This window comes from Poromitra crassiceps (assembly GCF_964638095.1).
Source record: "Poromitra crassiceps genome assembly, chromosome: 1".
Lineage (NCBI taxonomy): Eukaryota > Metazoa > Chordata > Actinopteri > Beryciformes > Melamphaidae > Poromitra > Poromitra crassiceps.
This window is the reverse complement of record NC_139623.1, coordinates 63,066,231-63,091,453: the sequence shown is the minus strand read 5'-3', so window position 1 is coordinate 63,091,453 and position 25,223 is coordinate 63,066,231. Positions and strand designations below refer to the sequence as shown.

Below are 25,223 nucleotides of genomic sequence, written 5' to 3'. Positions count from 1 at the left end.
CACTGCTTTGAAGAAGACATTCACATAGTTAGTGGAACATAGGCTACATAATTCAATGGTTTATATGGAAGCGTATGGGCCCAACAATTATATATGAAATACCACAATGATATATGAAATACCACAATGATATAAATAAATAACTCAATGATATAAATAAAACAGGCAATGAAATAAATAAAAAACACAATGAAATAAATAAAAACCCAATTAAATAAATATATACATTTATTTATTTCATTGTGTTTTTGATTTCATTGTGACTTTTCATTGCCTCTTTTATTTATTTATTGATGACTTTTCATGACCACTTTTATCTATTTCATGATGACTTACATTTTGAAGTACATTGGTCCAAAAATTAAATCATAAATACATAATTAAATAAATAAAAAACACAATGAAATAAATAATAAACGCAATGAAATTAAAAAATGAAATGAAATAAATAAATGTATTTATTTATTTAATTGTGTATTTATTTATTTCATTAGGGTTTTTATTTATTTAATTGTGTGTTTATTTATTTCATTAGGGTTTTTATTTATTTAATTGAGCCTTTATTTATTTCATTGCGTTTTTTATTCATTTCATTGGCGTTTTTATTTATTTCATTGTGTATTTAATTATTGGACCAATACAGCGCCATCTGTCAATCAACCCAAACGGGGCGGGACCATAGGGTCGGACCTATTCGCTGATTGGGTACTCTTCTGCTCTCGGCTGCTCTCGGCTACTTTGGTCTGTCTGCAAGACCCTGACCCACTCCACCATGTTTAAATGCCAGCGAATTATCACAAGTTTTTAGTGGCTGATAAAAGTTTTATCGTCGATTAATGAAGTGAATGTAGACTTGAATGAGATAAGGGATGCAATGTTGGAGGGATCGTCAGCGGGAGTCAGCTGACATCAACGAACACTAACAGGTAACGTTAAGTTGCTGTTTTTAACATTACTGAGACATCCAGCTACAGCCAGCATTACCGTTAAACTAGCCTTGTTTAACCAGATTGTAAACGGCATTAACCAAGCTATAACGAGACAACACAAACAAGGATCTAGTCAGGAGAGAAGAATATAAGTGTCATAAAGCAATCTTGGTCTGCAGGACATGGGTGCTAGTAAGCTAGTAAGTGAACTAGCTAGTTACACCTGAAGGCTAGTCTCCCTAACTGGCTGATAACTGGCTAACGTTACCGGTAACTTTTAGCTGATGTTTGGTGTCATTTGCAAATTACAACATTTAACGTTAACCAGCTAATCCAGGCCATGATAAGTAACGTTAATGAGCGTTGAACAAGTCCTATGATAAACTAGAGAGAAGGGGTTACAATCTGTGGTTACAGCTATTTAGCTGTCAGTGTCCAGTAGATCCCTCTCTTACACAGACAGATCGACATAGTCTACCAAAACACGTTATCTTGACAAAAACGTTATTGAAAGCCCCTGTTGCACACATTTCCCTGCATGGCTCCCTTGAAAAAGACATAGCCTATTCATCTCAACAAGACTGGTTAAATAAGGTTTATTAAAACTAATAATACGTGCATTGTCATAACGTTGAAGGCAGAATATGCAGCATAGTCTTAAAAACACAATAACAAAGTAGGCTATGTTGCTCATAAAAACGATAATTCTCAATAATCACATAGCCACTAGAAGTGTGTGGCAGCTTATTTATCTACAAAGACCCTGCTTGGCTCTGCCTGTATTTTCAATTATTGTGTTGGTTGGCTTGATTCATGTAACTTTTCAGTTCAAAATGACTGACACATTTCTCTCCCTCATGTTTACTGCTTAATGACACAATGATGGAGTCAGCATTTCATCAATTGTGACCACAGCCATGGAGGATGTTGCTGTCAGACCTCAATCACACAGCCAGGGAGAAGATGGACTGGACCTAGGCTGCACAGATACTGTAGGTCAGCCGTCACTTCCCTAACCTCTTAATCCTCCCATCACCTCTCATCTATGGCCACTTTGTCTACTCTAGAATAATTTCACAATAACCAGTTACCATTATATCCTGATATGATTATGTCAGTACTCTGTTTAACTGGGATTGTGGGTACATGTGTTCATTTTCCTTCAGGTGTGGACTTCACCAAGCAGAAATGGCCCAGCAGTCCCCAGTATCTGCATGACTTGTCTTCATCGCCATGGTCTCAGCCCTGCTGCATGCAACAACTGACATGGAGCAGCTCAAACAATGGCACAGTAGCAATGTGTGCAAGAGATGTTTTTTTGCAGGGGGGGGAGGGGACTTTCCCTCTCATCCACATACCAAGTCCCCTTTGTTACACATTGTCCCATTTTGACATTGGAACCCTTTGTAAATGAAGGAATGACATTGAAAACAATGTGCTGAAATGGGAACTGTGCATAAACGTTACTATGGCACACTCACACACTGATTAACCCAAACATAAAACATGGCACATGGTATTTTGTCCTCCCGTCCTCTCCTCACTGCCAACATAAAGCACACATGTACATCCAGTGCATTTCTAGGACTTCCCCTGTAGTTCCGTCATTCATATCTTTCACTCAAGCAGGTTAAATGAAACTGAACATTTACATCAAAATGACTGCTGAACTTATATTTAAGCAATAAAAGGATTAAGAATTATTTAGGTTTCAAGTGTTTATTACATCTTAAGAAAACATGTTTTCCAGCTCCTCTACTGTTGAACTGTAAACAGTAACTGCTTCGCTCAGGGGAACGTCTCGGGTGGGCAGTCTTGCAAGCTCCTCTGGGGTCAGGTCATGGGGTAACTGGATTTCGGGGATTTGGACTCCATCATCCCTGTCTACCAGCTCTGGACCATCCATGGTTGCACCATAAAGTGCATCAACCTAACAAAATGTCAGAATTAATTATTGCATATTACCCTACAACTGAATGCATGTAGTTGCTTCCTGTTAACAAACACACTGGAGCCATGTAGCCACCATGACACACTTTAGCATCATCAGCCTGTTTACATCCAAAATAATGTAGGCAACCACTACATCTGGGGCTAGCTTTAGTTTGATCCTACTTACTGCCTGGGGATCTCCAGCAGAATCTCCGACCCGTAGCCACAGCTGGTAGGGTGACTGGTTATTTTCAGTTCTCAGACTATGGAAGTCCCAGGCTTCTTGGAACCTGCCAAGGTGACTCTGAAGCAAAGGCAGAAACACCCAGTGTAGAGCATACACATGGATTTCATTGTCTGGCACCAACATATGCATATGTCAAGTGTGCCTGTGTAGCCAATAAACCACTTCCAGTTCCATTATGACGGACAACAAGTGTTGTTGTCTCATCCTTGCCTTTTAGCATCCTTGCCTCTCTTGCAGCAAGACCCGGCACTACTCTGCCTCTGATTGGGTTGGGTTTAGGCAATGAAGACTGACGATTGGTTAAGGGTAGGGCAAAATATGTCATTGTACTGGCGAAGTCACATCAGCAATGAACTTTGAAAGATGGCAGAGCCAGAGGGAGCCACTGGCAGTGAAGAAGACGTTCAGGTTTTATTGTCTGTTTTTGAATATTGTGCCAGTGAGAGTTTTATAATATAATAAACAATCAAAATGAGATTTTTTTTTGCCTGCCTTTGTTTGGTGGAAAGTTGTTCTTTGACATGACGTTGATTCAATGTGAGAAAAAAAGTAGCTTTGATGTAGCAAGCTGCTTTTGCCATGTTGCTCGTAGCTTAGCTTGCTACATTTCTCTGGGGATAGCTTCAATGTAGTTTAGCTATATTTAATCGAGAGTAACTGATAGCTTAGCTTACTACATTCTCCAAGTAGCTTGCCCATCACTGCCGTTTCTCTGTCTCTCCCACTGTGATGTCATAAATCCCACTGACATGTCATAAATCCCAGTATTCTTGTCAGGTTGGTCATTCATGTAAATTAGACTGAGATGCTACTTCTTAAATGCAAACCAATCCACCTTATTTTTGGCGGCCATTTTTGCCTGATCTGCTGATGGGTGCTTCTTCCGGTGTGATCCTCCCAGCCTTGTTGCTGACAGCTTGACACCCGTCTGGGCGAACGGAGCAAATCACTAATCAGGTCCAGCTTGAGCTTCGGGCAGCGGAGAGAAAATGGAGAAAATCACATCTCCCTGAAGATCTCTCTTCCTACCACCTTATCCACTCAAACTTCACTGATGCTGTCTCTAAAGCAAAAACCTCCTTCTTCATCTCTGAAATCCAGTCCTCTGCATCCAATCCCAGTAAACTGTTCGCCACCTTCTCCACGCTCCTCAACCCTCCCTCCCCTCCCCCTCCCTCCTCCCTCTCTGCTGATGATTTTGTAACCTTCTTTACAAAAAAGGTGGATGACATCAGCTCCTCCTTCCATCCTCCAGCCACCCTCACTAACACTCCCGACTCCAATCCTGCTCCTCAGCCCCCTGTCCCTGGATTCCCTTCCTTCTCTCCTCTCTCTCCTGATGAAGTGCTTAAACTCATCAGCTCAAACCGAGCCACTTACTGCCCCCTCGATCCTATCCCTTCCTCTCTCCTCCAAACCATCTCACCTAAAATATCTCCCTTCCTCACTACCTTCATTAACTCCTCTCTGTCCTCTGGTCTTGTCCCGCCTGCTCTAAAGACTGCAAGAGTCAAGCCTCTGCTTAAGAAACCCTCCCTTGACCCTACTGCTATTCACAACTACAGACCTGTCTCTCTTCTCTCATTCCTTTCCAAAACCCTCGAACGAGCAGCGTCCGAACAACTTTCTCTCTATCTCTCCCAAAATGACCTCCTGGACCCTCTGCAGTCCGGTTTCAAGGCCTCTCACTCCACTGAGACAGCTCTTCTTGCTGTCACAGAGGCCCTTCACACTGCTAAGGCCTCATCCCTCTCTTCTGTTCTTGTCCTCCTTGACCTGTCTGCTGCCTTCGATACAGTCAACCACCAAATCCTTCTTTCCACTCTGTCTGACCTCAGCATTTCAGGCTCTGCACTCTCCTGGTTTGCTTCCTACCTCTCTAACCGCTCATACCAGGTCTCATGGAGAGGGTCCCTCTCCAGATCCTGTCCTCTTACCACCGGTGTCCCCCAGGGCTCAGTCCTGGGCCCCTTACTTTTCCTTCTCTATATCAGATCTCTTGCCTATGTGATCTCTTCTCATGGCTTTTCTTATCACTGCTATGCTGATGACACCCAGCTTTTCCTTTCATTCCCCCCCTCTGACACTCAAATCGAGGCTCGCATCTCTGCATGCCTCAAAGACATTGGCGACTGGATGTCTGCCCACCACCTCAAGCTCAACCTTGGTAAGACCGAGCTACTCTTCCTCCCAGGAAAAGACTGCCCTCTTGCAGATCTCTCCATCTCCATTGACAACACCACTGTACTTCCCTCCCAAACAGCCAAGAACCTTGGGGTGATCCTTGACAACCAGCTGTCTTGCTCTGCCAACATAGCTGCTACAGCGCGCTCCTGTAGGTTCTCTCTCTACAACATCCGCAAAATCCGTCCCTTTCTCACAAGAGAAGCGACTCAACTCCTGGTCCAGTCTCTTGTCTCCTCCCGCCTGGACTACTGCAACGTGCTTCTGGCCGGCCTACCTGCCACCGACATCCGACCGCTTCAGCTCATTCAGAACGCTGCAGCCCGTCTGATATTCAACCAACCCAAATTCTCTCACGTCACTCCCCTCTTCCAGCAGCTCCACTGGCTTCCCATCTCGGCCCGCATCAAATTCAAGACACTGGTACTGGCCTACAGGGCAGTACACCAGACAGCTCCCCGGTACCTGCAATCCATGGTCAGGTTCCAAACCTCTCACCGCTCCCTTCGCTCCTCCACCAGTGCAGGTCGCCTCGCCCCTCCTTCGCTACGGGGGCTCAAAAGTCGCTCATCCCGATCTCGACTCTTCTCGTCCCTGGCACCTCAATGGTAGAACGAGCTTCCACCTTCGGTCAGGACTGCTGAATCACTGCCGATCTTTCGGAAAAGACTAAAGACACACCTTTTCAGGCTCCATCTGGGCCCTTCTTGATCTAACTTCGTTCTCTCTCTTTCTTTCTTTAAAAAAAAAAAAAAAAAAAAAAACTAACCAACCTCGTACCACTAACCTAAACTTGTACCACTGTTCCTTCAGAAGTTGTAGTTGTCACAGACTGTGCTCCATAGTTGATTGTTCTATTGCTGACAAAAAATGTGTTATTGTAAGTCGCTTTGGATAAAAGCGTCTGCCAAATGACGTAATGTAATGTAATGTAATGTAGCTTGGCAAAAATCTCGTCGATAAATATCCCTTTAAGAGCGCAGTGCATTCATGGGTAATCGCCTGCTGTGGCCAATATTAACCATTTCGAGTAACACTGTTTCCATACGGATGTTGTTTGTTGTTTATAACGTGTCTATATTCATAACGTTTTCTATCTCGGATACGTTATTTCGAATCGCAATCGTAGGTTACGCCAAACCCCACATAGGTTACGCCTCGAATCCCACATAAGTTACGCTAAAACGCACATACTTTACGCCTCGAATCGCACATAGGTTACGCTAAAACCACCACCGCAAAGCGTGTGGGTTTCAGGACGAAACAGACTCGAGCCACTAACGTCATCTTAACACGTTCACTGCCAACGACGTATTACTCCGTCAAAAAAAATCCAACGGTTCACTGCCAATGACGTATTACTCCGTCAAAAAAATGATTTTTTTTTTTTTGACCGTGGGATGTGCATCTAACCCTTTTACATCTCTTATATAATTATTGGAACCACCGAACGTTTACAACCCATTCCACCGACCCACTAAGTGGCGACAGTGCTCTCCTGACTAGAGGAAGGCAAGCATTTTCATGAGAATGGCTTCCTCGAAGCCATTCTCATGAAAATGGATTGGCGAAAACGCTTTCGTTTTCGCGCTGATTGCTGGCAGTGCGGGATTGCAAATTTGCATAATAGATTACGGGTGGAACACACTTTGAAACACGCAGCATAAATATGACCAGAATCGCAAAAGCTTCATCAAAGCTCTCAACCAAAACTCCAAGAAGCGAACGAGTCCATCCAGACTTCCTCAAAGAGCGGCCGCGCAGACAGGCACAGCAGCAGCAGCAGCAGCAACGAGCTTGTGACACGGCCGCTGCAGCCAAGAAGAACGCCCACGGAGGGAGGAGTTGGAAGCAGAGGGGGGTTTCCTGCTGTTATGGAGGAAATTACTGTTCAAAACTATTGTTTAGATGTCTGACGTCTTACTGATGCCAAAAATGAATGGTTAAAGTGACTGTTCTATCGAATTTCACAAAAAGCCGTTTATCTCTGAATAATTTTTCAGACGCTGAAACCATGCTGTATTCAACTGCTAATGCTTACATAACTACTAACTCTACAAACTAACTCTTTTAGACAGAGAAAGCACACATTCTATTAGTTCTTTTGAGATATTGTGTGTTCACAAAATCTTAGCAGAAAAGAATCCTCGGGTCTTGAAAGATGAGCCAGAATCCTCAAAAAAACCCTCTGGCAGAACCTACCTACAGTAAAAAAAAAAACGGCTGGCAGTGAATGTGTTAAGAGCACAGTATTCCTGGAATGCAAGTTTAACTAAACAGTTACATGTCCTCTGCATTCTACATAAAATTAAGATATTACGGGTTGTTTTATTTTGTATGTTACATACTTATTGACCAAGTTATGTTCAATTCAGCCAGGGTACAAGAGACTGAGTGTAGGCAGCCATCTTTTCAAATCAAGTAGAATACATTAGGAAATGGCAAGCTGCAGCAATAGTCACGTTAAACCGGACCTTGTACGCACAATTATTTTTTACAGTGGGGCATTCAAAAATAAGGTGGATAGCTTCTTTCTGGCTGGTAATTTATGTAACTTATGTAAGAACAGTAGCCTCTTTTGTGTTGGTCTCTATTTTATTTTGTGTTGTATTATTTTTGCTTATTTGATTGTCTTGTTTGTAAATGTATGTTTAACTCATTGAGTGCCAATGACGTCGATCGGCGTCAAATCAAATAGTAACGTGGAGTGCCAATGACGTCGATCGGCGTCAAATGCGTTTTTTGACGGTGGGACGTGGATCAAAGCCTCATGCATCTCCTGTAAAAATATTGTAGCTATTGAAGGTGTATAACCTATTTTACGGACCCATTAGGTGGCGACAGTGCTCTCTAGATTAGAGAAAGGTGAGGAAAAACAGCAGAAGAAGCCCCGTGATGAAACGGAAACCGATGCTGGAGCCAGAGCCGTATAGATTGCTCTGGCTGGAGCTAACGTTAGCTGCGAACAGCAGTCAATCCGCGCCCACAACTGAGCCCCTCTGTCTCTGCTGCATAGTTTCTCCACACGATTAGCCGCCAGAAAAGCAGCACCCGACGCCGAAGGGCCAAACCATTCTCTGCAGTCCGGTTTGGCTTTTCGGTGTCGCGCTGGGAGCCGGCGCACAAAAACGGAGCGCTCCGAAAATAGACGCTGGGTGCGTGTTAGGCTGTGTGTTAGTGTGGGGAGGAGTTTTGCAGCTGAGGGGGGGGAGAGGGGGGTCGGGGCACGCAGGGCACCACACAACTACACCACGTCACTACATCAGAAAATATTAGCTTCAGAGTCAGTGAATGTGCTTGAAATGCTTCATTTCGCAAAAGGCGGAATATCTCAGCTTCTAATTTGAAACGTCTGTTTTTGCTGAAAACAACCTATCTTCTCCGGCTGATAACTAAAGAACGGAAAATGGTATCAATAAACTTTTTTTGCTGATGATACAATAGAGTCTCCTCGTTCTTTGTGCGTGTTCGGTGTTTACATAGTAATATCACACAATATTCTGTGGGCCTCGAGAAATCACTGAAAACGCTCTGAAACTCTGGCACTGGGAGCGTCCGTTCTCCAAAAGTGGATGGCACTCAATGAGTTAATGTTCTATGTGGACCCCAGGAAGAGTAGCTTAATGCTTTGCATAGGGCCTATGCAAAGCATTAAGCTACTCTTCCTACAAACTACAAAATAAGCCTAGTGACTAGGCTTATTTTGTAGTTTGTTTTCCAGGCTTTTTGAAACTTGAGCATCGACCTTCAACTAATCCATCATCAACCTACCAGCCACAAAGAACATGTCACACTCAACCTGTATCTGAGAGGTAGATGGTTCCAAATGATCTGGCTCTCCATCGAAAAGTTTAACATCTTTGTTGCCTGCACATAATACAATAGCATTAACCAACTAAAACAAGGTCAGGTGAACATCTATTATTGAGGTGGCGAGACCTGTTAAGGCAGAAAGTTCTTCCACCCTCTCTGAAGGCATTTTTACACTATCACAAACATCAGTTGCCGATGCTTGATTATTCTCAACATCGTCTCCTAAGTACGGTATTGAGAGCTGAACCAAGTGTTCATGACCTTGTTTGACCTAGGCTAGGGCTTCATGCCCCAGAAGTACTTTTATATTTACTTTAACAGGTTGAGTGTGACATGTTGTTTGTGGCCGGTAGGTTGAAGGTCTATGCTCAAGCTTCAAATGGCCTGGAAAACAAACTACAAAATCATGCCCCAGAACAGTATTTTTATACTAGTACTTTTATTTATTTTTACTTTAAGCACTTTACAAACAAAAACATTACATTTGAAAATGTCTTGTTGTTTTGTTGTTTGTTGGTTCTGACTTGAAGCACCTGTTAAAACTTTATATTGTTAAAAAAAAATATTGTCAAAACTTATTAAATGAGTTTTAAAACTGTTATTAAATGAGTTTACATTTTTTTAACCTAGGTGGTAGGTAACTTCCAAACTCAACTGTACCAGTACAACATCACAAGCTCGAGTGTGTTCAGCAGTCATTTTGATGTAAATGTTCAGTTTAATTTAACCTGCTTGAGTGCTAGATATGAATGACGGAACTACAGGGGAAGTCCTAGAAATGCACTGGATGTACATGTGTGCTTTATGTTGGCAGAGAGGAGAAGACGGGAGGACAAAATACCATGTGCCATTTTTTATGTTTGGGTTAATCAGTGTGTGAGTGTGCCATACTAACGTTTATGCACAGTTCCCATTTCAGCACGTTGTTTTCAATGTCATTCCTTCATTTACAAAGGGTTCCAATGTCAAAATGGGACAATGTGTAAAGGGGACTTGGTATGTGGATGAGAGGGAAAGTCACCCCCCCCCCCCTGCAAAAAAAACATCTCTTGCACACATTGCTACTGTGCCATTGTTTGAGCTGCTCCATGTCAGTTGTTGCATGCAGCAGGGCTGAGACCATGGCGATGAAGACAAGTCATGCAGATACTGGGGACTGCTGGGCCATTTCTGCTTGGTGAAGTCCACACCTGAAGGAAAATGAACACATGTACCCACAATCCCAGTTAAACAGAGTACTGACATAATCATATCAGGATATAATGGTAACTGGTTATTGTGAAATTATTCTAGAGTAGACAAAGTGGCCATAGATGAGAGGTGATGGGAGGATTAAGAGGTTAGGGAAGTGACCGCTGACCTACAGTATCTGTGCAGCCTAGGTCCAGTCTAGCCTGGGTAAACCCATCCCCCACGTGACCTGCTCTCAGACCTGTTCTCAGTCACTATGGTCTGGAGAATGAGCCATTCAAACCGGTTTCTGCCGTCGGGGAGGGACGGGTGTACCTCCTTTGATAGACCACTCCATCAGCCAACCAGCTTAGCACACAGAGCACATGCGCAGTGCAACAGATGGCGTCATCACTCTGCGACCTTTGTTGTTAGCACGGGAGCTAACACTTTTCATTTCAGTACTGCTAGCACGCAATGGCTACAACCATGCAGCCCCTCCGCCCGAAATGTAAACAGACTCAGAGCTGGCCTACGGATCGATGTGTGATTTCCAGGTAAGAATATGTGATCTATACTGTTACATGTGTCTACTAACATCATTAAAAGATCATAAATGTAACGCTGTTCCTGGTACTTTAGTTTTAATCTAAGGCTACGTTGCTAGCTAGCTAGCCTGCCTGCCTTGGCAAAACAACACACACACACTACATCTCTCTCTGTCTAGTCACTATAGCCTGGATGACGTTAGCTAATGCTACCCAGCCTTACATTGGCATATGCTGCATTTAGCTTGTGGTATTGTGTAGGCTACAGTAATATTGTATAGCTGGCTAGACAGACGAGTTTATCTGGGATCAGTGTGACAAGATCCCTGCTGCTAGCTTGTCTGCCTTTCTGTGTCAGAGTATCTAGTGTCCAGGTGATCAGCTCTGAAGCCCCGGCTTGTATGGTCCTAAAATCCGATTTCGATAACGCTAGGTGTTATTTTGATCAACAGACCTCAACCTCAACAGCTGTCTCTCCTTCTCTCTCTGGATAGACTCCTGTCATGATCTGTTTATTTTATCACAACTTGCAATGTAAGTACTGACGTCCTCTCTGTTTATTCTTTCAGGTATTAATTCGATACCCTTCCAAACAGACCAGGGTGCCATGCCCCACATCAGCCGCAGGTATTGTGGAGAAGGGCAACTGGTCAGCTGCTGCCAACCTGATGAGGAAACAGGCGTGCTTGTTATGCTGGACACTGAATGCCAGTCTGCAGACTTCATCCTCCGGCGCTGTTCGCCTCAGGACTTGAAGGCCTAACGTTGTACCATGGACTGTATACATTCTGTGCTAATAATGCTAGCATGCTAACATCCTTTTCACACACACACACTGAATATACCGAAATGCTAGATTTGATCATGGACTTAACGCTAATGTTAATCAAAAACGGCCGCAGTCATAACGGTAAGGTGTGTTTGACCTAATTGAAATATTAACGTTAATGCCCTCACATTTCAGCGTGGTTACAGATAAACCTATTTAACGCTAGCTAGCTACAGTAGATTTTTGGAGGCGTTAATGTGAATGTCATGACCTAGTGAGTGTAGGATTATACTGTATATTATACATAATCCAGATGTAACCTAGCTATAGCTAGACGTTAAGAGGTTAGCGTGAATGCGACTGAGACCTGACATTACTGAAGTGAATACAAGTGACCTATATTTTTCAATCCTGTCTTTGAATAATAGTTGTACATTGTGTTATACTTGAAAACCATGTATTTGCTCCCTTATTTGTGTTCACAATTACAACAAATCTGTATGGTTTATCTGTTGGCATTAAACCGTGGTATTTCCTTGGGTGATATTCCATATTTGTCATTAAACCTAGCTGTTCACATCAAAATAAAATGCAAAGAGAGGTTTCCTTCTCTAACTATTGGTGCGTTCACAAAATATTTACACAATGAGATTTTTTTTATAAATAATCATCAATAACGTGGATAATGATGACATCTGCAGCTGCTGGACGAGAGACAGAAGAAACTGAACTGAAGATTGGAGCAGAGGACATGACTACAGAGAAACTTAACCGACCAGCACTCTGCTTCAATCAATGAATGCTTATAAATAAACCATACACATGAAAATTACCGTTAACGTTACAGCATTTAATAACATAAATATGGTGATATCTGGTGGTCTGAAATTAATCTCTCTAGCTGCAGTAGGGTAACTGGCTCCTATTGTGTCTTATTATTGTAACGTTTGAATCAGCGTTTCATAACTATAATAGCCTAATGTTACTGTAGCCTGGATGACGTTAGCTAATGCTACCCAGCCTTCCATTGGCATATGCTGCCTCACAAATCAATCATTGCAGCCGGACTGGTCATTTGGTTCAGCATCAAAATGGGCTGAGAGATGGAGTAGGCTAAATAAACAATACACATGATAATTACAGTTAACGTTACAGCATTTAATAACGTTAATTTTGGTGTACCCGTGCCAGGATATTTTGTCACTTTGTTTTCATCAAGTTCTCTGGATTTATACACAAGCTCACAGCGTCCTAACAGGTTAACGTTATAATCTCAGGAGAGATTAGGCTTCATTCTGTGATGCGTTTGTTATGGTTTGTTGTTGTTCACTTCCTCCCAGCATGCATTGTGCTACTGTATTTCGCTACTAAATAGCAACCAAATGAGCCGAAATAGATATGAAGGTAGATCTCAATTTTGTGTAATGGTAACACAACCTGCAATTGTATAACATTTCAATATTGGACCAAATAAAACATCGAAATGAAAACACCACGCTATGTGAAACATATATGTAATCCTGGGTCTATATATACCCCTCGTCGATTTAACATGATTTAGGTAAGTGACAGCGTAACGCGCTTCTACTGGCATCTCCTACTGTCCGCTCCAATAACTTGGCTCTACTTCACATTTTAGTTTTACAATAAAAACACATTTATGCAATGACTTTACATAATGTAGGCTATATTTATGTGCATCATCCTACCTGCAGCAGGAGAGAGAACACTTTATAATAGCCTATTACTGTATAGCCTGGATGACGTTAGCTAATGCTACCCAGCCTTACATTGGCATATGCTGCATTTAGCTTGTGGTATTATGTAGGCTACAGTAATATTGTATAGCTGGCTAGACAGACGAGTTTATCTGGAATCAGTGTGACAAGATCCCTGCTGCTAGCTTGTCTGCCTTTCTGTGTCAGAGTATCTAGCTACAATATCTGCCTCCTATTGTGTCTTATTATTGTAACGTTTGAATCAGCGTTTCATAACTATAATAGCCTAATGTTACTGTAGCCTGGATGACGTTAGCTAATGCTACCCAGCCTTCCAGCGTTTATCTTCCATAATGCATTAAATCATAATCACAATGCTATGAAGACATTAGCTGATCACCACAGAGCTGCACAGACAAGTTTATCAGATAATTTCGCCGTAAAATGTGTCCAGGTGATCAGCTCTGAAGCCCCGGCTTGTATGGTCCGCTAAATTCCGATTTCGATATAGGTGTTATTTTGATCAACAGACCTAGCATCACATTATTCAGTTTAAGGATCCTTATGTGGAAACATTTTGAGAACCACTGTTTTGAAGTACTATTACTATAGCTGTTTTCATTCTCACATGACAATACAACAGAATAGAGTATCAAACAAAAACATTTTTATTCGGTTCCACCATGATTCCCACATTAACATTAACAGCTGTTTTAATTTCCTCAACGTAGTTGCATAGCCATATAGCTAGCCATATAGCTAGTAGCTAGCTCGGGAGCTATGCTTTAGAGAGGCCAAATGCTAATGGCTACCAGTGCTTAAGCCGCAGCAGCTGTTACACGTCATTGACAAAGACGCACTCTCTGATTGGCCGATCACGGCAGGACTGATGTTGGCAGTCACGCCGTCACTCATTGGCTGCGGGTCTGCGCGGGTCTTTCAATCGCCCCAGAAATCGATTTGAATGGCCCGTCTAGACGCTAGTGACTGGGAACTGAGAGAGCAGGTCACGTGGGGGCTGGGTTTACCTAGGCTAGGTCCAGTCCATCTTCTCCCTGGCTGTGTGATTGAGGTCTGACAGCAACTTCCTCCATGGCTGTGGTCACAATTGATGAAATGCTGACTCCATCATTGTGTCATTAAGCTGTAAACAAGAGGGAGAGAAATGTGTCAGTCATTTTGAACTGAAAAGTTACATGAATCAAGACAACCAACACAATTGAAAATACAGGCAGAGCCAGGCAGGGTCTTTGTAGATAAATAAGCTGCCACACTTCTAGTGGCTATGTGATTATTGAGAATTATCGTTTCTATGAGCAACATAGCCTACTTTGTTATTGTGTTTTTAAGACTATGCTGCATATTCTGCCTTCAACGTTATGACAATACAATAACTGTAGCTAGTAATAATGTTCACTTAAAACTGTGTTATTTCATTGTGTTCTTCATTTATTTCATGGCGTTTTTATTTATTTCATTGGCGTTTTTATTTATTTAATTATTTATTTATGATTTAATTTTTGGACCAATGTACTTTAAAAGTCATCATGAAATAGATAAAAGTGGTCATGAAAAGTCATCAAGAAATCAATAAAAGAGGCAATGAAAAGTCGCAATGAAATAAATAAAAATGCAATGAAATACAAAACCCAATGAAATAAATAAATGCATTTATTTATTTAATTGTGTTTTTATTTATTTAATTGGGATTTCTATTTATTTAATCGTGTTTTTATTTATTTAATTGGGTTTTTATTTATTTCATTGGGTTTTTGATTTATTTCATTGCATGTTATATTTATATCATTGAGTTATTTATTTATATCATTGTGGTATTTCATATATAATTGTTGGGCCCATACGCTTCCATAGCTTTATGGTCTTCCATTGGGATTATATTGTGATGATATGGTGATTTTGAAATATCGAAATGCACAATTCTGCTGTCTGAACTGATGAGAGAGAACAGGCTAATTTTATTTAGCAACTCAGACAAAATGAATGGTAGGATCCGAATATTATGTGAAAATGTAAGTTTACTTTGACATCACACCAACCATTACCATTTAACTCAATGATGAACATTCATTTGACTATAACGTGATTTCCCTTTTGTGAGGCATATCGTCGTATATATCGATATTGAAAAAGATCCTTATGATTATTGTGATGTTGATTTCAAACATATCATCCAGCCTAGTGTAGCATTAGTTTTGTATGTAACACATGCCACTCTGTGTGTGTGTGTGTGTGTGTGTGTGTGTGTGTGTGTGTGTGTGTGTGTGAGTGTGAGTGTGAGTGTGAGTGTGTGTGTGTGTGTGTGTGTGTGTGTGTGTGTGTGTGTGTGTGTGTGTGTGTGTGTGTGTGTAGGTGATGGAGGTCATGGCTACCTAAAAGACTGGCTGTGGTGGGGAGGCCTGCTAACCAGTAAGATTTTAACATCTATACCTGAATTTTTAAACAGTCCACAGCTCTGTTAGTTTTTAATATACAGTAGTTTAATGGAATTATATGTATTGGTTTAAAATTAACATTACACTAGGTATATCAGTCAAGTCCAAAGTTTTTGTTTCTCATTTTGAATACACTCATCTGTCTGTTTCTCTCTCTTGCGCTCTGTCTCTCTCTCTGTCTGTCTGTCTGTCTCTCTCCCTCTCCCCCCCTCTCTTTCTCTCTGTCTCTCCCCCTCTCCCCTCTCTCTCTCTCTCTTCAGTGGGGGCGGGGGAGGGCTGTAACTTTGCGGCCTACATGTTCGCCCCGGCCACGCTGGTGACTCCGCTGGGTGCTCTGAGTGTCCTCATCAGGTAGCCGTAGCTCCGCTCAACTTTATCCACACTAAAGTACAGAATAGTTTTAGCAAATCATCAAGTGGAAAGGTCGACATGTAGGCCTACAATTACTACTACTTACTACCACCACCTCTACCATAGACTTAAAGCAACACTCCACCGATTTTCAACCAGTATCAATACCATTACAAAATCAGTATTATCAGGAAAGTGTAAACAGTTTTGCAGTCATTAATTTAATTTGTCAGTTATTGAAAGTTGATTTGTGTTCAGTTGTGGACCAGTGATGTCATTCATGCACAAATGACATCACTGGTCCACAACACAACTCATATCACAGCTAAGGGTCGTGCTTCGCCCTACACTGAAGGCGAAAGGGCGAAAAGTGATATACTGACCATATATCACAGCTTGAAGTGAGCAATTGCTTTCATAAAACGGTTATTACCAAGTATGGCAATATGAAAGTAATTGACACACTCCAATTTAAATAGTTTTTAGTTTTTATGCCTCTGCCGGCGATAGCCAGGCCGGAGGCATTATGGATCCAGTTTGTCCACCCGTCCGTATGTCCGATGTTCGTTAACGCGATATCTGAGGAACGCCTTGGCGGAATTTCATCAAATTTGCCTTAAACATCGAATTGGCCTCAAGGATGAACTGATTAGATTTTGGTGGTCAAAGGTCAAGGTCACTGTGACCTCTCGAACACCATTTTCAAGCTTGTTAACCGCGGTGCGGTCATTCTAGTTTTAGTTCTAGTCGAAATAAAATAGTCCCTCCTGGCTGCCTGCACATAATAGAGCGAGGCAGTTGCTGTGCAACATAATATTGATGTTAGATAAGTTACAGCTGAGTTACAGCAGCTAGCTAGCAGCTTATATCTGAAACAACAGAACAACAAGATTTCAAAACGATTTTTTACTGTTGCAAAAAATTTGACTTGTACATGTTAACAAGGGCATGTTTCAGTCACTCAGTGGGGTTTTGAGAGTAGTTTGAGAGTAGAAGCTAAATACTAGCTAGTTGGTAACTATGAACCGGTCTGCAGCGATGCTTGACGCGGAGTGATACTGAGTTGTGCGGCTCTGGCTGTGGTATACCACGACTGGGAACCAATCAGATTGCTTGATTTGAGGGACCCTTTTTATAATGAAGCAATAGATCACGACAGGCCGTGGTATATGCTTATTATACCACACCTAAGGCCGGGTCGTGCTTCCGGCGTTGGGCGAAAAACACCCTTAGGTGTGGTATACTGTAATAAGCATAATATCATGGTCTGAAGTGATCTATTGCTTTTATAACACGGTTGCCAAGTATGGCAATATGACAATTATTATTATTATTTAAATGTCTTAAATAACTGTTTAAAAAATGAGGTGAGCTGTTTGACACTGAGCCCCTCTTGCCTGCTCCCCTCATTATTTCTCAGCCTTGCCCTTTTGCTTCACACAGTGAGTGGCTCTAATGGCTGGATCCCACCTGGCACGTCACGTACACGGTCGTCGAAGCTGCTCGCGGGCATTTTAATCAACGCGTGTGATCCCACCAGGCACGCAATGGCGCGTATCAGAAGCGTCCCAGAAGCGTCCCAGAAGCGTCCCAGAAGCGTCCCAGAAGCGGCTCGGCACCCCCGCTCCGCTAAAGATACGTGGCAGTTCTATTTATTTTTTTGTGATCAAAATTAGTTTTTTATGCCTAACAAAGACATAATGCTACATACATTCAATAACAAAATATTTAAAGAAAAATAATGCACAATAAAACAAAAACATACACCAAAGAACAAAAGACAAAAAACAATTTTTTTTAAATTTATTTCTGTATTGTTGTTTGTCTTGGCTGTTTAGCCAAGACAAACAACAATACAGAAATAAATTAAGATAAATTAAAATAAAACAAAACTAAATAAAATACCCACCCACCCCTTGGGAATCTGTAGACGCTGCGCATGGTAGAGAAGTGACTTACTTCAGACCTTTAAGGTTTTGTGAGAAACTACCCCACATTTCTAATGTGAGCTCTTTTGCCCCATGAACCCGGGCCGTAGACAGTTCCAGGTATACAATGTCTACATACGTAAGAAGAACCCATACTCTAAAAGAAAGGGTGTGAGGGGGTTTCCACCACGTGGCCACCAATTTTTTCCCTGCCGTGAACCCAGCTAATAAGGCACGGTTTCTAAGTGGAGACAAGCCAAGGGTAGATAGATCATTAAGTAAGAACATTACAGGTGATGAAGGTACAACTCCCAGAACTCAAACACTGGGGGACAGTCCCAAATCATACGGAAGAAAGTGCCTACAGTATCTGTGGAGCATAGTTTACAATTGTCAGGAATAATTTTCATTAAGCAGAGCTTCCTTGGCGTCATATACGTTATGTGTACAAAGTTGTAGTGGATCTGAGGATGATCCGAGGCTAACAGAATATTAAACCAAACTTTTTTCCAATCAAAATCAACATTGAGGTCAGGAATATCAGCTCTCCACAGAGTATCTAATGCCAGGGGCCTATAAGCATGTTGTGAAATAAACCAATAAAGTTTAGATACCAGCCCCCTGGTACCAGAAGTGCTACCCAGAAGTGTCTGTAATGAATGAGGTGTAAGAGGAAATGTTACTCCGCAGGTCTTCAAAAAGTTGTAGATAAAAAAAGGAAGAGCGAGGCAAATTAAAAAACTTACATAGGTCTTCAAAACAGTGCAGCCCCTCGTCTCCATAAATATCCTCCAAGGTACTAATTCCTCTCTCCTTCCAGCTAGAATAATGTATAGGCCGGCCACCTATCAGCAACTTAAGGTTGTTAAAAATCGGTGTGCATGGGTGCCACGCAAAGGAAATCCCACAGATCTTCTCCGCCGCCGTCCAAACCGTAAGTATTCCACTCTGTCTGACCTCGGCATTTCAGGTTCTGCACTCTCCTGGTTTGCTTCCTACCTCTCGAACCGCTCATACCAGGTCTCATGGAGAGGGTCCCTCTCCAGATCCTGTCCTCTTACCACCGGTGTCCCCCAGGGCTCAGTCCTGGGCCCCTTACTTTTCCTTCTCTATATCAGATCTCTTGCCTATGTGATCTCTTCTCATGGCTTTTCTTATCACTGCTATGCTGATGACACCCAGCTTTTCCTTTCCTTCCTCCCCTCCGACACTCAAATCGAGGCTCGCATCTCTGCATGCCTCAAAGACATTGGCGACTGGATGTCTGCCCACCACCTCAAGCTCAACCTTGGTAAAACAGAGCTACTCTTCCTCCCAGGAAAAGACTGCCCTCTCGCAGATCTCTCCATCTCCATTGACAACACCACTGTACTTCCCTCCCAAACAGCTAAGAACCTTGGGGTGCTCCTTGACAACCAGCTGTCTTGCTCAGCCAACATAGCTGCTACAGCACGCTCCTGTAGGTTCTCTCTCTACAACATCCGCAAAATCCGTCCCTTTCTCACAAGAGAAGCGACTCAACTCCTGGTCCAGTCTCTTGTCTCCTCCCGCCTGGACTACTGCAACGTGCTCCTGGCCGGCCTACCTGCCACCGACATCCGACCGCTTCAGCTCATTCAGAACGCTGCAGCCCGTCTGGTATTCAACCAACCCAAATTCTCTCACGTCACTCTCCTCTTCCAGGAGCTCCACTGGCTTCCCATCTCAGCCCGCATCAAATTCAAGACACTGGTACTGGACTACAGGGCAGTACACCAGTCAGCTCCCCTGTACCTGGTACCTGTACCTGCAATCTATGGTCAGGTTCCAAACCTCCCAGCGCTCCCTTCGCTCCTCCACCAGTGCAGGTCGCCTCGCCCCTCCTTCGCTACGGGGGCTCAAAAGTCGCTCATCCCGATCTCGACTCTTCTCGTCCCTGGCACCTCAATGGTGGAACGAGCTTCCACCTTCGGTCAGGACGGCTGAATCACTGCCGATCTTTCTGAAAAGACTAAAGACTCACCTTTTCAGGCTCCATCTGGGCCCTTCTTGATCTAACTTCGTTCTCTCTCTTTCTTTATTAAAAAAAAATAATATATATATATATATATATACTAACCTAAACTTGTACCACTAACCTAAACTTGTACCACTGTTCCTTCACAAGTTGTAGTTGTCATAGACCGTGCTCTATAGTTGATTGCTCTATTGCGGACAAAAAAAATTGTTATTGCAAGTCGCTTTGGATAAAAGCGTCTGCCAAATGACGTAATGTAATGTAATGTAATGTAAAGTAACTGTGTGACTATAGGGCCAAACGACCTCCTGACCTGCGCTAATGGAACAATGGAAAACAGCAGATCTTGGAGCGAGTATGGATGTATAAGGCTTCTGCCAGTTAATTTTGAATCCTGATAAGTCGCCAAATTTATCAAAGATGGCGAGTATCCGGGGTAAGTCTTGCGTTGCATTACCAAGAAAAACTAACAGGTCATCAGCATATAGCGAAATATGATGATGGGTTTCATTGATTGATATCGGAGACAGCAGTGGAGACTGGCGAATAGTTTGCGCAAGAGGCTCGAGGGAGAGAGCAAACAACAGCGGGCTCAAAGGACAGCCCCATCTAGACCCTCTGGCGATGGCAAAGAGGGGGGAGCAGGTTTTAGCACCATAGCCGTAGGATTAGCACACAGCACTCTGACCATATCAATAAAGGAAGCGCCAAAACCCATTCTCTCAAGCACAGACCACAGAAAAGGCCATTCAAGCCTATCGAAGGCCTTCATCGCGTCCAGTGAGAGCACTGCAGCAGGGGAATTCAGCCTACAAGAGCCATCTATAACATGTAGTAGCCTCCTTACATTATCAGATGCCAGTCTGGATCTTATGAAACCCGTCTGGTCACAATGCACAAGCCTTGTCATATGGCCCTGAAGACACCGAGCCAGCACTTTAGCATAGATCTTTACATCGGCATTCAATAACGACAAAGGTCTATAACTGGAGCATTCTAATGGGTCCTTTCCCTTCTTCAACAGCAAAGAGATCAAAGCGATGTTAACGTCTCTAGAGAATGAGCCCTCCTTCACTGAGAACTGAATCATATCATAGATCAGGGGACCGAACAAGGACCAAAAGGTGAGATAAAATTCAGGCGGAATTCCATCCAGACCCGGTGATTTACCCTTGCTCATGTCCCTTAAAGCCTCCTCAATCTCCCTCATTGTAATAGGTGCATCTAATGACTCACCCCCGCTCTCAGGAAGATGCTCCATTTGGATGTTAGTTAAATATCTATCATACAGAGCTTTGTCATGGACCGTCTCAGAACTGTACAATTCCTCGTAAAAAGATCTAAAGGTTGAGTTTACATCCTTAGGATCCGTCAAGACAGCACCCTGTTTAGATTTAATGCCAAAAATGTCAGTAAAATGCTCGCTGGTTCGTAGTCTCAGGGCCAACTTCTTGCAGCATGGAAATAATATTTCTGCCTGGTTCTGTGCATGAGGAATTCTGAACGGCGTTTGAGGAGGACATTGATCTCTTTTCCAACATTCTCCTTCAGAAGGAAAACGGAGTCACTGTAATTATGTTGGAGAGTGGCATCTAAGGCAGAATATTCCGACTCTAACGCCTCCAGTTTAGCCGCTCGTGCTTTATTTCGGTTTGAGGCAAACAGGGTGGTATTGCTTCTCACAAAACCTTTCACAGCATTCCATAGATCCTCGGGTCGGTAACTGAACCCTGATTGAACTCCAGAAACTCGCCGAAATTAGTTTCAAATTGTGTTTTAAATGATTCGTCTTCGAGCAGCGAGGAATTGAAACGCCACCTAGGGGCTCTAGACGGTGCCGGCTTTATGGAGGCAGAACAACAAACAGGTTTGTGGTCAGACCAGGCAACTGGGATGTAAACAGTGTCATGTACATTTTGAAATAGGTTTTTGGACGCAAAAAGAAAATCTATTCTAGAGAAAGATTTGTGTCGTGCCGAAAAAAACGAGTAATCCTTAACGGACGGATTCATTAGACGCCAGAGATCAATCACCCCCATCTGTGTAGCCCACTGTCGCAATGCATTAGTCGTGAGATGCTGGTCCCTGCTCGCCGCCGCTCCCGACCTACCGATGTGACTGTCCCACACTGCATTAAAGTCTGCGCCCAAAATCAAACGAAAACCTGTTAGTTCCACTAGGGTTTTAGTCAGAAGGTTATAGAATTCAGAATCAAAATTATTTGGTGCATAAGCAGAAATCAGTGCCACATTATTTCCATCTAAGCGGATCTTGGCAATCGCAATTCGTCCCTCCGAGTCAGCCCAGGAGCCAAGTAAATCAAATTTCAAACTGCGTTTGCAAACCACCATCACTCCTTTAGTCTTCATAGCGGCTGCAGAAGAAGCTATGGAATGAGTCTTTGTGTAATAAATGCGATTCCTGGACTAGCGCAAAATCAACCTTATTTTTACAGAGAAATTCTAAAATAGTAGCTCTTTTATGTGGAATGTTAAGACCCCTGGCATTAACAGAAACAATGTGAGGTTATTCATGTCTAGTCCCATAAAAAGTACAATACAATATACAATAGCGTAGTAGTACAATACAATAGCGCTTCAAAAAAGTAATGTCGACCTTCACATCCCCATAGCAATCCTTCCAAAAACAAAGAAATCCCATAACATAGACATAGACACATAATACAAAACTGAACAAAGAAAAGTGAGGAGAAACCGTACTCCTCATCGTTCCTGATAAGTCCTACTCGGACAACTAACTCAACTCTTGAGAGCCCTATGGCTGCCCACAAGGAGGCAGCGCCCCCACCAAATATAAAAATAAATTTTATAACAGCATTAATGTCTGTAACCCAATGATCAAAGAATGGATATTAAAGGGTACCATGTTGTGCACTCTAGTTCAATAAGGCAAGAATAGACTAAAGTAGGATAAGAGAGACCAACAGATTAAGCAGATAAATTAAAAACAAACACCGTAATAAACAAAGCAAAGGGAGCTCTCACACACCCGTATGCATGCATAGGTGCATACACACCCTACATACTTAGCCCCATCTGCCTCATTAGCTCCCATCACCATGTAAGCCAACGTATACAAACACATCTACAAATGCATACAGACATACACACACCCGCTCACAGCAATAATGATAATAATAATAATAAGAATAATAATAATAATAATAAAAACGAGGGGGGGGGGGGCTATATGGCTCCGCGCCGTCCGCGGTATGTCAAACAGCCACCCTTATATAGTCAAAACGCCAACTCCAAAGCAGATCCCCCAAAAAAGGAACATCTTAGAACGTATCCCTTTAATAGCTGCCCAACACACCACAGATATATTCTCTGCTTAGATTCTAATTTGGCAAAATCCCCCCCCAGTATCAAGGCTATCCACCAGATGGTAGACTAGATCAACTGGTTTTACTTCTCAAGAGCTGACATACCATCCCCATCTTTAAACAGTGCGTGAATTAAACATATCCAAAAAAAGAGAGAAAAACAAACATACAAACAAAAAGATGTGTAAGTCCCCCAACAGCTGTGAAAAAGTACACAAAGATAACCCTATCTCCATAACAACAATGTAGGCCTTAAGAGCCATATCTAAAATAAGAACTAACAATTAACTGGCAGTAATATCGTATAACACCTGATGAACAGATTGTATAAGGCATATTACAACCCCTCTCCTTATCGCCATAAACCCGTAGCTCCGCCTCTGCTGGGGCGGGTCGCAATTGTGACCAGCCGGCTGGTCCTCTGTAGTTCCCAAAACCAAATAGAAAGCGTTCCGTTTGTTTCCCGTTGATCCAGCAAACTGTCCACAAACTAGTAGCTGGCAATTGGATGATGACCAATCCAAACAAAAACAAAATAAAAACAGAAACAAAAACTGCTCCAGATATTCATTGATTCACTCATTAGTCTGTATGACTTAAACGACCATATTGGCACTGTATAGCCAGTAGTAGTAATAGTACCAATTAGCTATTAGAAAATTATTATAATCATAACAAAGTTGCGAGTATCATGTAGTTGAGTCTGGCATCTAGCAAATCAGCTAGGCATTGCAAGCCCAAATCACACATTAAACAATTTAGAGCATCAGAAAAAGAAAAGAAAAAAAGAAAAGAAAGCGTTCTGGAACACTCCATTATGCTATTAACGAAATCCAGTCTTACCAGCGCAAATGTCCTCCGGGAATAAGCATGTAAAGAAAATAATAGACCGACCGCTCTTGTAACAATATCAGCTCAAACTAGCGCTCGGATACATTGTAGAGCCTTCTTCGGATCGTCCAACCGATGTCTGGTCCCCCCGGTCGAAGTGAAGGACAGCACGGCTGGATATCCGAGGCCAAACTGGATCTTAGCTGCATGCAGTAGCCGCTTGCATTCCAGAAAAGCATGACGCTGATCCTCAGTAGCTGTGTTGCTAGCATTGCTAGCCGCGTCGCCATTTTGAGCGGTCCGGCTAGACATGGCTCTGGTCTTTGGCGGCTGCTGTGTCGAGGAAGCTTTACTATCCATGAGTTTTGACTGACCAGTCATGGCATAAGCAAGTTAGTGGGTCAAAAACTCTGCCACAATTATCACCAGTAATGAGGTTACAAACGAAAAAGGTGATGACGGTGCCGGAGCTCACTAACTAAGCAGCCATCTTCCTCTGCGCCCCTAGTGGCTCCCCCGGCAGTTCTATTTTTCACGGATGACGCCTGGAAGCTGCGTCAAGTTGCACAGAGCAGATCGTTCAGCCCGGAAGTCAGACACAGCAACTGCACGAGAATCCGGACGATTTTCATAATAAAACACCGTGTGCAGACCCAATACCGACTCCTTCTCCTTCTCCCCCCTCCCCCTGTAGTCTTTCAAGTAGACGAAGAAATGCAAGAGTTCTCCTCCTGCTAACAGGCACTGTATGACAAATAAAGAAATAATTTCAGCCTACTTAACCATGGTAGAAGCACAACAATCAAGGGAAAAATGACCAAATCAAAAGCAAGTCAACGACATACTGTGTTGTTTGTGTGTTGTGCTCTTTACATCCACCCCGTTGGACACACAGTATCGCGCGATCTCGTAAATCCCGCGCGATCTTGCATCTAGCTGACGGGCAGCGCTCAGAAGCGCTCCGCTTCTGAGTGTTTTTTTTTAACCTTTTTTAGCCGTATTTAAAGG

The 25,223-nt window shown here is 42.8% G+C and overlaps 1 protein-coding gene across 4 annotated transcripts in view; it reads left to right on the top strand.

Moving 5' to 3' along the window:
• Window positions 1-25,223, top strand: part of nipal4 (NIPA like domain containing 4) — an 86,800-nt gene that overhangs the window by 30,246 nt on the left and 31,331 nt on the right. For 3 of the 4 annotated variants that reach the window (XM_083643875.1, XM_083643876.1, XM_083643874.1), the window contains 2 exons: window positions 15,681-15,737; window positions 16,024-16,114. The exons of the other annotated variant lie outside the window; for it this stretch is intronic. In XM_083643875.1, the coding sequence (XP_083500001.1) occupies window positions 15,681-15,737; window positions 16,024-16,114 (148 nt within the window). The remainder of the gene's footprint in view (window positions 1-15,680; window positions 15,738-16,023; window positions 16,115-25,223) is intronic. 4 annotated transcript variants of the gene reach the window in all.